General features: G+C 38.1%; 1 protein-coding gene across 1 annotated transcript in view; it reads left to right on the top strand.

The window, feature by feature from the left end:
* Window positions 1-538: 538 nt before the first annotated feature.
* Window positions 539-15898, top strand: part of arhgef10la (Rho guanine nucleotide exchange factor (GEF) 10-like a) — a gene marked incomplete at its 5' end in the record, with an annotated part of 119178 nt that continues 103818 nt past the window's right edge. Inside the window, 5 exons of the mRNA XM_079242019.1 lie at window positions 539-821; window positions 4679-4706; window positions 12552-12724; window positions 14921-14998; window positions 15096-15223. Of these exons, the coding sequence (XP_079098145.1) occupies window positions 539-821; window positions 4679-4706; window positions 12552-12724; window positions 14921-14998; window positions 15096-15223 (690 nt within the window). The remainder of the gene's footprint in view (window positions 822-4678; window positions 4707-12551; window positions 12725-14920; window positions 14999-15095; window positions 15224-15898) is intronic.

Consider the following 15898-nt stretch of genomic DNA (forward strand, 5'->3'; position numbering starts at 1 on the left):
ACATTTAACCATGTATATGTTTATGTATGTCTCCAGAGCTGAACACATCTATTAATAATTATTAGAAACTATTAAAAAGCCATTGTTTAGAGGCCTGTGCCTTTTTAGCCCCTTACTTGAAAATTTTGTGATCTTGATAAAATACATACACCTCTGCAACAGCAAGGTCTACTTTAACACTTCTGGAGTCATTATAAAACCATGTCAAAACAGTACAATATTTGAACATTATCTCTACTAAGGCCAACTCTGATAAAGCGAAGCTGAATAAAATTAGAGGTTTTACTACAGACAGTTCAGGCTGAGGTCTCCAAATTGGCCAATTTGGCACTGTTTGGTTCCATCTGTTCTCAAAGTCTCCCATTTGGGGACCTCACATTTCAAAGGGCCACTTTGACTATACACATGATCTGTTTGATCGTTATTTCTAATATAAATATAAGCTGTAATTTGATTTAATTATTTAACTGATTTTGTTTTTTGTTTTTTTTACCTCGTATTCATGTTTAATGTTTTTTTTTTTTTTTTTTAGCAAATCATGTCTACTACAATTTCTCACCAACCACCAAAAGAGGACGAGGAGGAAGACGATGACGAGCAAGGGGAAGAGTTTGTGTTTGAGGACAGTACGGAGGAGGAGAAAACTCTGGAAGATAGTGAAGAAATGGACAAACCTGTCCAAATGTCAAACAAGGAGGACAGTGAGACACCAGCTGGTGTACCACAGGCAGCCTCGGTCAGTTCAGAGCTTCCAAGATCTTCACCTTCTGAGTCATCAGAAGGGAAAACCACCACTCAAGTGGCAGCAGAATGCAAGACAGGTAGCTCATTTTTATGAATAAAACATTATTTGAAGTAATGCTGAAATATATTGGTTGTTTATTAGTGGAGCAGTGGATGATGTAGCCTTCATCATATCTTACTTGGGAAGATAAATGGTGTTATTCAGAGAGCAGAGAGGAATTTCCGGTGAGTTAGATACCTAATTTTATTTACTTGATTGTTGTTTTAATCTTTCATGTGAAGCTGTGTGGTTAAAGCTACATTTGTGTTTGATGGGACTGAAGCTGAAAGCCCAAAATTCAGCTTTGTCCACACTTTCCTTTACTGTAGCTTACTTGTTGTTTTCATGTTCTGCCATCATGCCAATTTGACCAATATCTTCTGTATTAAAGATGTAGAAATGTGCTTTCTTTGAAAAATCTGGTGACACTTCAGCTGTTGACAATTAGCAGTCATCGCTGTTAGCCTCAGTATCTGCATTCATTTGTCACACTGAAGCAACAGGGTGTTCATAACCCCCACCACTGAGCATAATCAAATTAAAGGCAACCACAATCTAATTTTCGACACTGATGCTACCCATCCAAGATGACTAAATTTAAAAATCTTCTAACCGTTGTTCATACAAAGTTCATATTCAAGCATTAAGCTCTGAACATCAGTATCAAGCAAAGACAGTAGTTTTGACACAGCCTCTATTATGAAGACATGACAAAATAATTATTGTAGAGGTGCAAGCGAGCGGCCTATCTGTGGTGGAATTATTTGAATTTGATGTTACAAATTTGATGTAATTGGGTTTGTGTGTGCACCGTGTTTGTTAGGGTCCTTTAAGCATCCAGACAACAACGAATACAACCACTGACCCTAACTAACCCTAACTCTAAGCCATAAATACACATTCAAATGCATTTGGAAGCACAATAAACTTTATTAAAATGGGCTGAAGAACGGGGTTGGATGTTGGAGGGAATTTTATTTCAGCACACTTTTTACACACTCCACTGCAGAGCTGCTTGTCAAAGTACATCTGTGGAGCATCAAGGTCACATACTAAGTCAAATTAAATAAAGCAAAGCTTGCCAGACAGCAATGATGTCAGCTGCAGATAAAAGCTGAATATTCACAACAGAGGCCCCATCATAAAATGACAACCACCGGGACCTCTGCATTCTCTATTCTGTGTATCGCTCTGATTGACCTACAGAAACCACCTTGTCAAAGTTACAACTCTGCTGGTTTTATTGAAGTTGTTTTGTAGAAGTTATCTCCGACCACCAACTGCAGAAAAGAAAATGTCCATGTGTGCTTTACAGTCACAGTTTTATGTCATTACACTCCCCATGGCGTGGTATGATGTGCAACACGTTCAGAAGTTTACAGCATGCCAAAATCTGTTTTATTCTCAGAAGGTTTTTTTTTGCCTCTAACTGGCTATGACTCTTCGTCTTCATTAGATGGGTGGGTTAGGATTTGGCATGAGATGTAATGACAAATTAGACAAAGATAAAACAGTTATAGTTGAAATATCACCATTTAAACATTCACTTGTGGGATGTGAAACATTTATAAAATTATAATTTATAATTTATAAAATCTTTTAAACCACAGCCGCCTTTTGAATATTCAGAACTTGTTTTTGGCTGCATTGGTTTGTCTGGCATTCTGTCTGTTTTTGAGAAGGTCAGTAATGGAATAAGGAAGTGATCCCATTTTGGGGGTGATCTGGATTGCTGCCTGGATCCAGGAATTTTAATTATTCTTTAATACTGGGAGACGTAGATAATTTTGCCATTACAGCTTCTAATTCAACAAATAATGCCTTGAATTATTGGCAAAAGAAATTTCAAAACATCATGGTAGATGTTAAATTCACTAACAGCCAACCCAGATTTCTGCCATTAGAGAAGATGCTCCTTTTTTCAAAAAACTTAAAACTATTTAAGTCATTTGCTTTATTTGGGTGTGTAAAGGTATATTCCCAGGGTGAAGGATTATAAATAAAATGTGGCATCTATCCCGATGATGGAAATATATGGTGATATTAGCTTGAAGTAGAAGAGTGCCGGTAACTGGGTTGGCAGGTGGGTCTTTTGGGGTGTTTTTTCAGGTGGGTGACCCTTAGTGGCTCTGTGGTGATTTAGGACATACCTCACAATATGGTCACATAACACCATTTATGTTTTACTTCATATAAATGAAAGCTAAATGATCATAACACATCAAGTTAATAAAGTGAAAGCCTTTAGGCTTGTGGCTTCAGTCTATTTTGCTTACTTTTGTTGTGTGAGTCCCCAACTATACGAGATTTGCTGTGTATGTTTTATCCAACGCATATAAATGTAGTTGTCGAAACGTAGAAGCATCTTCGTTGATGGAATTTGTACCTACATGCTAATTAGCAATGCTTTTATCAGAAAACAAGCAAGTTTCCCAAAAAAGAAAAAAAAAAAGCTTCATAGAAATAGATATTTATTTTCTATTTACTATTAAAACAGCAAGTATTTGCTAACTCAGGGGGTCGGCAACTCCGGTCCTCAAGTATTGTAGTAGGGAAACTCCTAACATTTGCGGGACTGTGGCACTCGAGGACTGGAGTTGCTTACACCAGTGCTAACTAAATCATGGTTAATTAGTATCTTTATCACTGCTCTGGTGTACTGTTACAACACTAGTTTGTTGTGTATTGTGTATGACCCCATTCTAAGTCAAAAGTAATATGTTAATATTTTAAAGTCAAAACATGAACAAAAATGTTATCAGCCGCAGCCAAATGACTGAAAGCCTCTGAAATCTACCATTTCTATATTATAAGTATGTAGAGGCGTTAGGTAAAGAATATTGAGCATAAAGTGAGAATGTGTGGATGCAAAGGAGCAAATATAATGCAATTATATTATTCTAAAACATGGAAAATGGACTTAAAACCAGCCGATTGAAGGTAATCTGGACTTCAGCAGTTGTTATGAAGTGGTTTCGATTGTTGTAATTACAGAAACATGTGTCCACTTAACATCTACATTGTCATCAAGCTTCTTCCGGGCACAACAATTAACCACCACTTTGTTCACCGGTATAATAACTTGTCCTGTATAAGCTGGCTCTAAGATGCAAATTCACTGTTTCTTCTCTGTGTAATCTTGTCAATTTTCCACAGCCACGAGTGACTTCAGACAGTCGTATGTGGTGTTAATCTCTACTTAACAGGATTTAACTGTTGCCTGAGGCAGCAGGCATTAGAGAGAAGAGTTAACTTTCCCCGTAATTGGATAAAGTTATGTATAAATATGATATATTTACTACCTGAATCATGTTGCTAAACAGGCGCCGGTAATTACACGCCCAGATAAAGCAAGAGATTTAGGTCTTGGAAAGGTTCTGTTGGACAAAGTGAAGCGATTAGTACTTAATTAAAAAGCTTTTCTATCACGTCTATGTGTGGTAATCCGTTAAGTGGGATGTGAAGATGCGTGGGGGAATTCTGGGTGATGATGGTAATGTGTTGTGGAGGTCTGTTATGTAATTTAAGGCTGAATGCTGCTGGGGTTCAGATCCCTCCCTCACCAGATGACATGAATTTAATTGATGGAATCCAAAGGAAATCAATGGAAGCATTTGTGTAACAACACCTGTTTTATAGAAACCTTTGCTGTGAGAACACACTACAACAAGGCAAAACTTGCATCATTTTCTCAGTTCTCGCCTGTATTTATTGCCGTTATGTTCAAAACAAGACACGTTTTGTCTGTCACATTTTAGTATTGAACATGTATAGAAAGTCAGAGTGATAATATAAAGCTATAGACTTCTGCATTTAGCTCACAGGTTTTTTTTTTTTTTTTGTTTAGCTTTGCAACAGTTTAACTTATGTCTGCCTTTTCCCTCATTTTGACAGATGTTCCAGTTACTGAGTCACCCAGCTGGTAAGTTGCCTCTGATTTCTATCACTGCATGGGGAAAATTACTTAAGGGCGGTGCATAAAGTAAACTCAACACCGCGGCACATCAGTGTTATGTCATTATGCCTGAGATAATGTCATGCTTACTCTCCATCCAAATTTACCACAGTGGGTATGAGATACTGCGTTGTTGCGCTATGTCTGTTTGGACAGTATTTAGATGCCAGATGGCATGCCATGCATAAAGTGATGCGGCTGATGGAAAATCAAAAATCTACAGGGAAATCACGGGGCCGCGTAATTCATGATACATACTGCATGTAAGGTCAGCCTCATTTAGTTTCCACAAACCACTCAGGTGAATCTTGCTTTTCAACTCAGTTATATTTATATTATCTAAGGGCATTTTACATGGAAGCTGCTGCCATGGATTTACTACCTTACATGTAGGTGATATTTTCATTGGCAGACAAGTCAAGCATTCCAGTGGGCAAGTATTTACAATACCCTGACTAATATATGTTTTTACATTGATGAAAAGCAGAATCATCACAAACACACAGTTAGGAGCAAGGCATATCTATTACCATGTGACATGTGTCATCTTTATATGTCCTGGCAATAAAAACCTGTTCTGTTCTGTTAATTGTCTGTGGCTGTGAAGAACAGTAGCTGAGTGTCAAAGTGATATTTAGACAATGGTGGCCTTGCAAAAAAGATTGTCTTCTACATGTTTATTTTTTCACACCAACCAATGATTGTTATCGCTCACAACCAACCAGGAAGGCACAGACTGAGTGTAAACAAAAATTGAAGAAGCTATTGTACTTGAACTTGGGTTCATTGGCAACATGTAATGGCCACCAATCACGACTCTTGTGGCTTGCTGAAGGAAGGTCTCAAAAGGGAATTTTGTTCTAGTTTAAAAACTTACACAGGTTGTGTCTCTTGTGGGGTGATATAATTAATAATATGTCCTTTTAACATGTATTTAACAGCATGAGAGAATGTGGTAATTTCAATTGTAGGACTTTTCTTGTGAGGACAGGAAACTGATAAAATTAACAAATGCACATTAAAGAGCAGGGTAGACCTCGCCCTCCATTAAACCAGTGACTTGTAAAGAAGTTGTAGGGACTGGTTTTGAATTGAAATTTACTTATAAATACACTACTGAGACTTTCTGTAGTTGTTTTAGCAAATAAATAAAAGGATAAAAGTTGACTAAGAGGGTCTGTAAACATACATATTGTAGGTAATAGTGGTATGCAGAAAAATATAAAAGAGCAACTTATCCTGCTTGTGACTGGGCTGAGATAACTATGTCTAGCTTCATATTTGCTTACACTGTGAAAGTTGTGAAACTAACGTAATGCTATATATTTAGTGCAGGGTTTTCAGCACGGTCCTCATGGGGGCCACCATGCTGCAGGTTTTCCATGTATCCCTGCTCAGAAACACCTGACTCAAATTAACGTGTTATTATGTAGTTCTTCATAGGCTGTTGGATCCAATTAATTTCAGTCATGAGGCTTGTTGATACATTGAAAACCTGCAGGACAGCGGCCCTCCTCCCCTGAATACAGTGTAAACAGTAATGTTTGTGTCGATAGTAAAGTGGGCCATTTCATAGGAGAACCTGCTCCCTTTCACTCCTCCTGTCTCAATTTTGTGTTTTGAATCCCAGAATTCACTCACTGGTTCATTACAGTTATTTTGATAGTTAGAAATCTTCTCCATGTGTGAAAATGTGACTGGCAGCTCCCCATCGTTCCCATTAGCGTTGCTCCTAGGTGTTTGCAGACTCTATCTGCACACATTATTTCTAGTGCATGTCTGGCTACCTCCACACTGGGGAGTTCTCTGACCTGCCAGAAAAGCCGTAAACATCTGCATAAGTGTGCACACCATTAAGAGACAGTTGTCACAAAGCCCAGGCTCATAAAATGGAAACTAACCACTTTCTTCAGTCACATTATATAACAAATTTAGTCGTGAGGTGAAGTGAAATCTGATCATTTGAGAGTTTAAGAGTCTGAGCTTCTATACGGTAGCATTAAACTCTAACTAATAGTTAAAGCCTGATACTAATAATGCAAAATTATTTCTAGCCAAAATGTACATATTAGGCTGAGTGGGTGTAAAATGTCCTCAGTGTTGATGCAGTTTGATATAAGCTTTATACACTCAAGAAGTCAGTTTTCTTCAAGGTATCAGAACAAGAAAGGATCATGTGTTAGTTTATTGATTCTTCTAAAGCAGCTGTCTTTTTTTAACCTCGCTTGCTTTCAGAGGGGCATCAGCAGTCAAAGTCACCTACAGAGCAGCAGCCCAGGAGCTAATTGGCCGAGTTGAACAGCCTTTCCAAATAATGTTTTAGCTTGCGGTGAACTAAGGCTGCCATCCTCCTAGATTGCTCCAAGCAATCTGAGTCATAGCAGCTGATATGAAACTAAATTAAATAAACCCAGAAACATGCTTTCTAGCCACATTGCCTCTCCCCTTCTATGCCTTTTTTTTTTTTTTTTTTTTACATTATCTGTATTTATTCAAAGTACAACTAAGATAGAGCAAGACAAAAGAAAAATGCTCGGTTTGGATCTTGTTAGAAGGATCTGCCTCTAGCCTCTCATGTCCGGTTTGATGAATACATGCTGGGGCCCCGATGTTAATGATGCCCCCCACCTGTGATTCTAGGAAGTGTGCTCAGAAACCTCTACCCATAGTTAACTTCAGGGTTTGGATTCCTGTGGGCTTTCCTGTGCTGAAATGATTGACCTGTATTTTCTGCACAGGTGTTAGCCTGTGTGTGTGTGTGTGTGTGTGTGTGTGTGTGTGTGTGTGTGAATGCATTTTCACAGTATGCATTTGACTGTTTATGTTGGTGCTTGAATGTGCTTATGTATGTGTGTGTGTGTGTACGTGCGTGTAGTAAAGTAACTGTGAGGTCTTGGCAATTTCCCATGCAGGGAGATTTCTGCTGAGTGCACATTTCCACGTTGGTTTAGTCAATAGTCTGGCCTTTTAAAGAACAGCTATCAATAGCACTTTCTACAATCTAGGTGCTAAGACTGTCAGCACATCCCTGAGATAAGTCAGCAGTTTTAGAATAATGTTGCCAAAATTACTTTTTGATTGTTATTGCAAAAATATGGCTTTTTCTTAACTTTGCAATGGCAGCACCTCAGCAGTTTGTCTCAAGGCAGCATTTCTCCCCGATGAGTTTTAAGTATTTGCAAGTCTCTTATAGCAGCATTTACCTCTGCCTTGTTTTTTCTTTACCCTTTGAAAGATAGTTTTCATTGAACTGATCAGCACCTTAGCAACGGAAAGAAAGGTACCATGACAACATGGCACTAATGTTTCTTTTACAAAGCTGTAACCTTAGAGAGCATAAATTTTTTTTTTCTTTTATCAATGTTTTTTTTTCTCAAGCTTTACACTTTTGCCCTTATGAAGAAACTCATTTAAAACACTTTAAAGAAAACTTTATTTTTCAAAAGCGACTGTATTTGTGGACCTCTCACATCAGCAACTCTCTTGGGAGTGCTTTTAAAGCTAAACACAAGGGTAAAGCTGCAAAAGCATTAATAAGATGCCACAGTTGTGAGTGCTGAACAATGTGAATACAGTGTTTATAATACTTTAAGCAGCAACACATTAGTGAGCATCGTGGGAATGGGTCAAATATGAGGGGTGGGCAGATGTTTATAGAGCATATTTATGACCTGAGGACAAACACAACTCCCATACGGTCAGCACAGAGCTTGTGCAGTTTTAAAGAACAGCTTTTCTCAGGAGAGATTAGAGGGCAAAACAGGTAGTCCTGGCATCCTTGCAGAAGGGAATGGAAACAGATGGAAATGGGAGATTTGCATTCAAGCAGCTACCACTTTAGGCTGCGCTTTACCCTAAGCTATGTCATTTGCATTGAAAAATTATTCCCGGCCCTCTCCTTGAGCTGTATGACTCACTGGGGCTTATAGGCTCAGATAAGTTGTGAAGGGGTGCACAAAAATATGCCTTGATCGATAGTTACACTGCTCAAATCACTCAAAGCTGACATGAGTGCGTGCATTCAGCCAGACAAGCTGTGTATCACCGTTGTTCTGGAGCTGCTCTTTTTTTTTTTTTTTTTTTCACTCAGGCAATTTTAATGACAAGAGATCAGTTTATCATGAGAAGTGTGTTGACAAATAGTTCTTTTTTTGTTTTTATGTGGGTGGAGATCACTTTTGTCCTTTAGATGGAGATAAATGATTCTACATCATGGAGAATGCATCAGGGTAATACTGTGCAGCTTGATGCTCTAAATGACTGCTATCAGCAGGTCTAATGTGACTTGCTGGCAGGGTGTTATATCTTCCTTCAGATATAAGGACAAGGAGAAAACACAATCAGTACTGGCAGTGCATTATTTTAGTTTAAAGCCGTTTTGGATGCTATCCTCGCATACATTTTCATACAACTATGTAAGTTTTTAATTAAGTCTTGACTTTATCATTAGAACGAATACTTGTCATGTTTGGCATATCCTTTTTTCCCCCAAATATTGGACCTTTCCTATCACAATGCTGTATAACAGATACCAGAGACTAACTGCTGCTATTTCTGAAATTTGTCAGTGTTGGGTCTGCTCCCTTGTCGTTCTGATTCATAACACACAGTGCAGTTGGCGATGTTCCCTACTGCAGAAGCCAATGACTGCAAGATGGCTGAATACTGATCGTTCATTTCCATTATTTTTAATGTGAAGCACAAATCTGCAAGGCTTCCTCCCAACTCTTCCAAAATATGTCATTTTGAGTGCATATTTACCTGTCTTTGTGTATAAGTTTCCCCTTCCTCTGACTGGCAGCTGTGGGCAAAGCAAGTGTTGCTGTGCTTTTGAGAAGAGGCACAGATTTAATTAGTGTAGACGGGACTATCCAACATGCTGGATCCTGTCATATTATCAGTCATGTGGGGGAAGACAGAAACTCACTGGCAGCATCAGCACTTGTACAGTGATAGCTGTGTCAACAAAATTTCCCCCTGTGATGTTGTGGAGTCGGTTTTTGATAGCTGGTTCTGGGCACGTTTTCATTCAAAAAGCCACTGGTGATTACAGCAAGTTGCAGGCATGGAAGATAATGCTTTGAAAGTGCACAGGAATAAATTACATACATTGTGTAGGATATAATTTTGTATATATGTGTCTTTAATAATGCTTTCAAGTAACTAACATTAGGTTTATCTTTAAAGTGGAAAACATTGTTTTCACTGATGATTGCTTCAAAGACAATATAAACAATTTAAAATGGCCAGTATGTTTATATCTGTTTGTTATTGTGTGACGCCGTGCATAAAGCAAAATTCACTCAGTGTCCCAAAAGAAAAAAAGTTTGTCAGTTTGCAACCTTAAACTCAGTGCTTCTGTCTCGTTTTAATGGCACACTGACATTTATTGTGCAATTTCCCAAAGTTCATTGCTCATTGTAGCATCCAGAGGCTGAGAAACACAACATTGCATCACAACTGCATTTTGCTTTACAGCACCGCAGCACATGGTAGCAAATGGGGATCAACACATTGTTGGTTTTGTAAATGTGGCTGATTCAGCAAAGAAATGCAGGACATTATTGGAAGAAAATAGAATCAAAACAAAACAACAACAACAAAAAAAAACAAACAATATAGTGACAAAAAATAAGATGAGTTAAAGTTGGACTTACATTTACTGACTGGAGGGAGCTAAGAGAAGAGACAGGGTGCAAGAGGGATGTTGAATTAGCTTTCATTAGTGGTCGCTAATGTACTAACATTCAGTAGTGCGGCTTTAACCTCGTCCTCACGAGAACCCTGTGTACTTGTGTCAGGGTGAGATATGTGCAGAGACGAATATCTTTGCATGCACCAATCTAATACACTAATACACCAATCCTAATATGTCAGAATTATGGTATATTCTCAGCTAAAAAACTTTATCAAGAATTGACCTTCAAACAAAAAACAGTTCAAACAATGTGCATTTTCATGGAAATGTAAAAAACACATGGAAGCAGCAGTGTCCACTTTAGACCCTCTGCAAGTTTTTTTTTACTTTAAACAAACACCACAAATAAGGTGCCAAATGAAAGCAGATGCTCCGCTGACTACAAAGATATCTTGTTTCATCATTATGTGACAAAACTTTAGTGAGCCAAAGTCAAACAATCATAAACAATGTATTTTTCTGTTTTGGGGTTAAAGGTTTTATTGCACCTAAAAAAAAAACTGTTAATATGTTCTGCTGTGACTCTGAGTTTGTTTGAAATGAACCATTAAGCTCATGGTAGTTTCTATGGAAAATGAAATATGTGAAATGTTAAATATGTATTTACTCTTCCTGTGATAGCATGTTGAGCTTCGGTTCGTTCTGAATCCTCGTTGTGTTTCTGTGGTGACTTTGCAGGCCATCCCTCGATTTTCCTGATTCTTACAAGGAATAGACACTCCAATGATCAAAATACAGCAAATAGTTTCTTGGATATTTACCCGCAAAACACCTTTATTAAAACATTTGTGAACCCAGGTTCACTTTTTTAAATTGCTCATTAGATATTTTTGAGTAGTTCTTAGATGAATTGAGATGGTGTCTTTTGGTTTTCACTGGAAGTAATGTGGTTTCCTCTAAAGAGGAGATAAACATTCAAATTCTGTGTCCCAGCTGAATTTACTCCAACATAATACATATTTTGATTTAGATACTTCTGTATTAATCTAACATGTCTCAGTTTCTTTTGAAAGCAAGATAACACATACAGCCTTTGTAGTTGTGCACATTTAATTCCCACTCCCATTAAAAAAAGTAAAATTAGGCCTCATGGAGAGTAATTAAGGAATTCAGAATATTTTACAATTTTCAATTAAACAAAAGTTTGTAGAAAATTTCCACAAATAGCCTGTTTAAAAAAACAAAACAAAACCAAAAAAAACCCCCAAAAAAACAAAACCCAAAAGTCCAAAATAAAAGTGGCACACATGTCTGTATCCAAATCAAGGAAAACAAAGTACTCATATCATGTTGTTTGTCTGTCTCACATCACTGATAGAAATATGCTTATGTGTTTCGGCACAGAGACATAATCAGAACATCTTCAGTTCTGACAAGCTTAATCATGAATTAAGTGCAACAGCTCTAAATGCTACACTGGTGTCAGCTTCAACTAATCACACGTTGACCAATCTTTTTGCCTGAATCAGGCATTTAAAAGATTATTCAAAATACATTGTTAGGTCGTTCTCTAAATCTGTTTTTGACTATTTTTCTTTAAAAAAGAAATGCTAATATTCAATCCGATTTCATAACTGTACTGATATATTTACACATCAGAAGTCATTAAAAGTTAGATGTTTGGATCCTTTTCACAAGTTCGGGTGCAGTATATTATTTATTCTGTTACATCATCAACATTGTGAACAGGCATAAAAAATTAGTTTACCGTTCCCCGTCTTTACTCTCCACCATCTCTAAAAATGAGTCAAATATTTTTTGAGATTTTCTCCCAAACTATCAAATAAACAAAAAGACCAAAGGCACCAAGAACAAAGACTCTTTGGTGGAGCTAAAAATGTAACTTCCCACATGTGGAAAAAAAGTATTCCTATTTGCCAAAAAAGGAAAAAAGAAATATAACTACTTCAAAGACATCTTAATAATTCCAGAGCCGCAATATGTGTTCTGTCAGACTTTAGGGAGTGTGTTTTTTAAGCTTGGATTGCAAAGAACTATTTCGACCCCCACCGCAAGCCACTCGGCCTCCCTTTCCTCCTGCTGAAATTAACTTGTAATGAGGCACACAGCACTCAATGTTAGTTTAACTGTGCTAATGTTTGGGTACCTTCCAGGGCCTCAGCAGCAGCAGTGACAGCAGCCGAGCCCACTGCTTCAGCTTGTTGTGTGGAAGAGGGGCTTCGTGGGCTTCCCGTAGCAACATCCGCTGCGGAGACGTTGGCTGATGTAAAAGACCACAGCAAAGAAAGCATCAAGGAAAGTTCGGATTCGACGGACATCTCTGAAGGTACAAAACTAAATTATACTGACGGTGAACTGATGCACCTTATATTATAGTTAAGGGTTTCAGTATCAGGCCGGAGATTAGACCTACAGTAGCCCTGCCCTGGGATTCGAGCTCATTCCACCTATGTATTATAGTGTTTGCACTGCAGACAGATGTGATAGAAAACCAATTGGGCCTCCAGAGCAGCGTAAACAGTACTGTGACTACACCATATTGACACTGGCAGTATAAATTGTATACCAGTATTTTGTTAGTACTACACATTGCATGGCCTGACCTTGATCAAAGGCGGCACAAACACCATATTACAGATCTATGGTCATCGTACAGCTCGTTGATTACAACAGTGAAGGGCCACACACCCCATAAAGACACATCCAGTGAACACACACACATATACAGCCCAATCAAAAACATAACAGAACCCACACTGCTTCACACACATATTATTCTCTCCCGTGATTTGATTTCCACACAGACATGACATGAATCCAATTAATTCGGGATGAGGATCAATAGAGATCCGTTTCCATGGGGAAAATTGCTTTTGGATTTTGACTCAGTCAGCAGAGCTGCTTTTATTTGAAGGTGGCTCAGAAATGAGAAATGTAAAGGAGCCGTGCAATACTGCACAACATTTTTTAATGTCCCTCACCCCTAATACATTTTCACACACAGGCCTCTGAATTTGCTCCAGCTGCCTACAATGTAGTTAAACTGATTAAATAACAAAAACAAAAAAAAAAAAAAAAGAACATTAAACCTCATTTCACCAATATGTGAAATGATAGAACAGGAAATGAAAAAAAAAAAGTGAGCTAACTACACAAGATACTACTAACGCTGATGCTAATGAGAAACCCTGATCCTCAGTAAATGTTTTTGTACTTGCTGCTTTGTAATTTTAGTATTCAAACATCTGACTGGAAGATGTATTTAGTATAACAACCTGGCAGGGTGGGCAAATTGAGTTTTTTTTATACTGACAGACTGGTTCTCTTTGACCAAATGTACTTCAAATAGTCCATTGTGAATAATGATGAATTTTCTGTTTGTAAAAACAACCGTATGCCTCCAGTGTTCGACTGTGTCTTTGTACATGCGCTGGTGACTATCTGACATTGATTTTGCGCATTTTTTCCTGTGTTTGTTTTCATTTTTTTTTTCTTTCCTACCCTGTTAGGAGCTCGTTCTTGTTATGATAGTATATGGCTATGGATCGCCTGCAGTAGAACTGCGACTTATGAATGAATGAGTTGACTGCGGCATTACTGTGTGGCTGGAAAAGGTTAAAATAGGAGTAAAAAAAAAAAGTACAGTGAAGAACTTGTACTTTACAGTATTTGAAGAAAAAACCATGTTCCCATAAGAACCAGTGTATTCTCAGATATGCTGATATCCCAGATCCAGTTGTTTTCTTCTCTATTTTGAATTGTTTCTGATTGTGTAGCTTTAAAAAAAAAGTATGTGAGACATTTTTTTTAAAAAAAACAGAAAGCTAATCCTCTTTTCTTGAAAGAAGTGGAAAAAAAAGTCAATTTTTCACATCTCCAAGCTTGTGTTCAAGGTCATTTGGAATTTCAGCTGCAATAATCCGTGACAGAATGCACATCTGTAGCTAGATTAATTGAAAACAGTTATTGTTGCTGCTCCGGGTTTAGAAGAAAGTGTTGTAGACAAATCACAGTTTAAAACCAAATCAATAAGGCTCACTGAAGTAAATTAGGCTGAAACACTCTGAAAGCAGTTAATGACAAATCCTGCCAAGCGTGGAGATAGAACGGGTCAATAGCTCAAACAAGCTGGATACAATCATGTTACGTCAAATGGACAAAGCCATTAAAACTACATAGACAAGAGATGTGCAAGATCTCCTGTAGGAGGAAGACCCTGAAGATGCAAATATGAGTGGAAATATTGAAATGCTGCGCAAGGCTGAAAGATGAAGCTAATTTGTTCTATTCTGCTTGCCACAAAAGATTCAGGCAATGAAAAATAGCGCACGCGTGCGTTTTGTGTACGACTGTGCTTTTTCTCTGGAGTACAGTAAAAGTAGAATCCAGCAGAAAGGGTGAGCATCAAACTGGAGGGAGATCAAAGATAAAACAAAGAGAGCCTGTTTTTCAATGTAAAACATGTACGTGTTTGTCTGATGCCCCTGCTTGTCTTTCTTTTTGTTTTTTTGCGTTTCTGAAGCTGAACCAAAGGCAGTGCAGCCTTCAGAGGTCATCTATGATGATGTTCCGAGCGAGGAACCGCTCTCCCCCGATGAAGGTCAGCGGCTGGACAATCGTGTCGGCTTTGAATGTTCGTCCAGTCATGACTCTTGGTCTGCAACTTCTCATGTGTGATACGTTTGTGTACGTAGCAGATATGATCTACGAAGATGTACAGAGAGACAGCGGTCCTCCGGAGGCAGACAACGGATGGAGCTCAAGCGAGTTTGAGAGCTACGATGAGCAATCCGATAATGAGGCCAAGCTTCCTTCGAGAAGCAAGGTAGACGATGTGGGAATTCACTCCTGATGTGCACAAATTGTCTTCTCTATTTTCAGGGCTGTCATGACGGAGCAGGTTGTTTAGCTGGGGTTGGTTTTGCTGCACTTAAAACAGAATCAAGGAGAATGTTTCATCTGCTGCCCCTCTTGTGCAGAGCTCTTTATTAATGTATAGAACTGGAAGAAAACTGTAAAGAACATGAAAAATGTATAAAAGCCTGTCGAGTTTTATAGTATCATTGTGGGATGAAAGTAAACACGAGACATTTCAGTTTGAAAAGCCTCAGATCTCCTTTGCTTCTTTTCTGCCAAGGATGCTGGTAATCACTGATCTGCTCTAGGGTGCGCTTCTTCCACATGATGGCACTGTGTGCATTGTGCTGCGTTTCCTTTATGCTTCAGCAGCTTTTAGTATGCATCTCCCATTGAAAGCTTGAAGAAAATTTGTATTGGAGTCATTATTAATGTATAGATTTATACCTGCCTTTACATATATTTACATGTGGAGTGCATTTTGCATGAATATAACTCTGTTGTAATCCAAGATATTCCGAAGGTAAATCAATTCATTGAGAAAAAAGGTGACCATGGGTGAAAAAAAAAAAAAAAGAAAAAAAAGCTTCTTGTGGTGGGATGGAAACTAAGTTTCAGAAGTAATTACAGAGAAGTGTGGTGT

This window comes from Telmatherina bonti (genome assembly GCF_933228915.1).
Source record: "Telmatherina bonti genome assembly, chromosome: 6".
Classification (NCBI taxonomy): Eukaryota; Metazoa; Chordata; class Actinopteri; order Atheriniformes; family Telmatherinidae; genus Telmatherina; species Telmatherina bonti.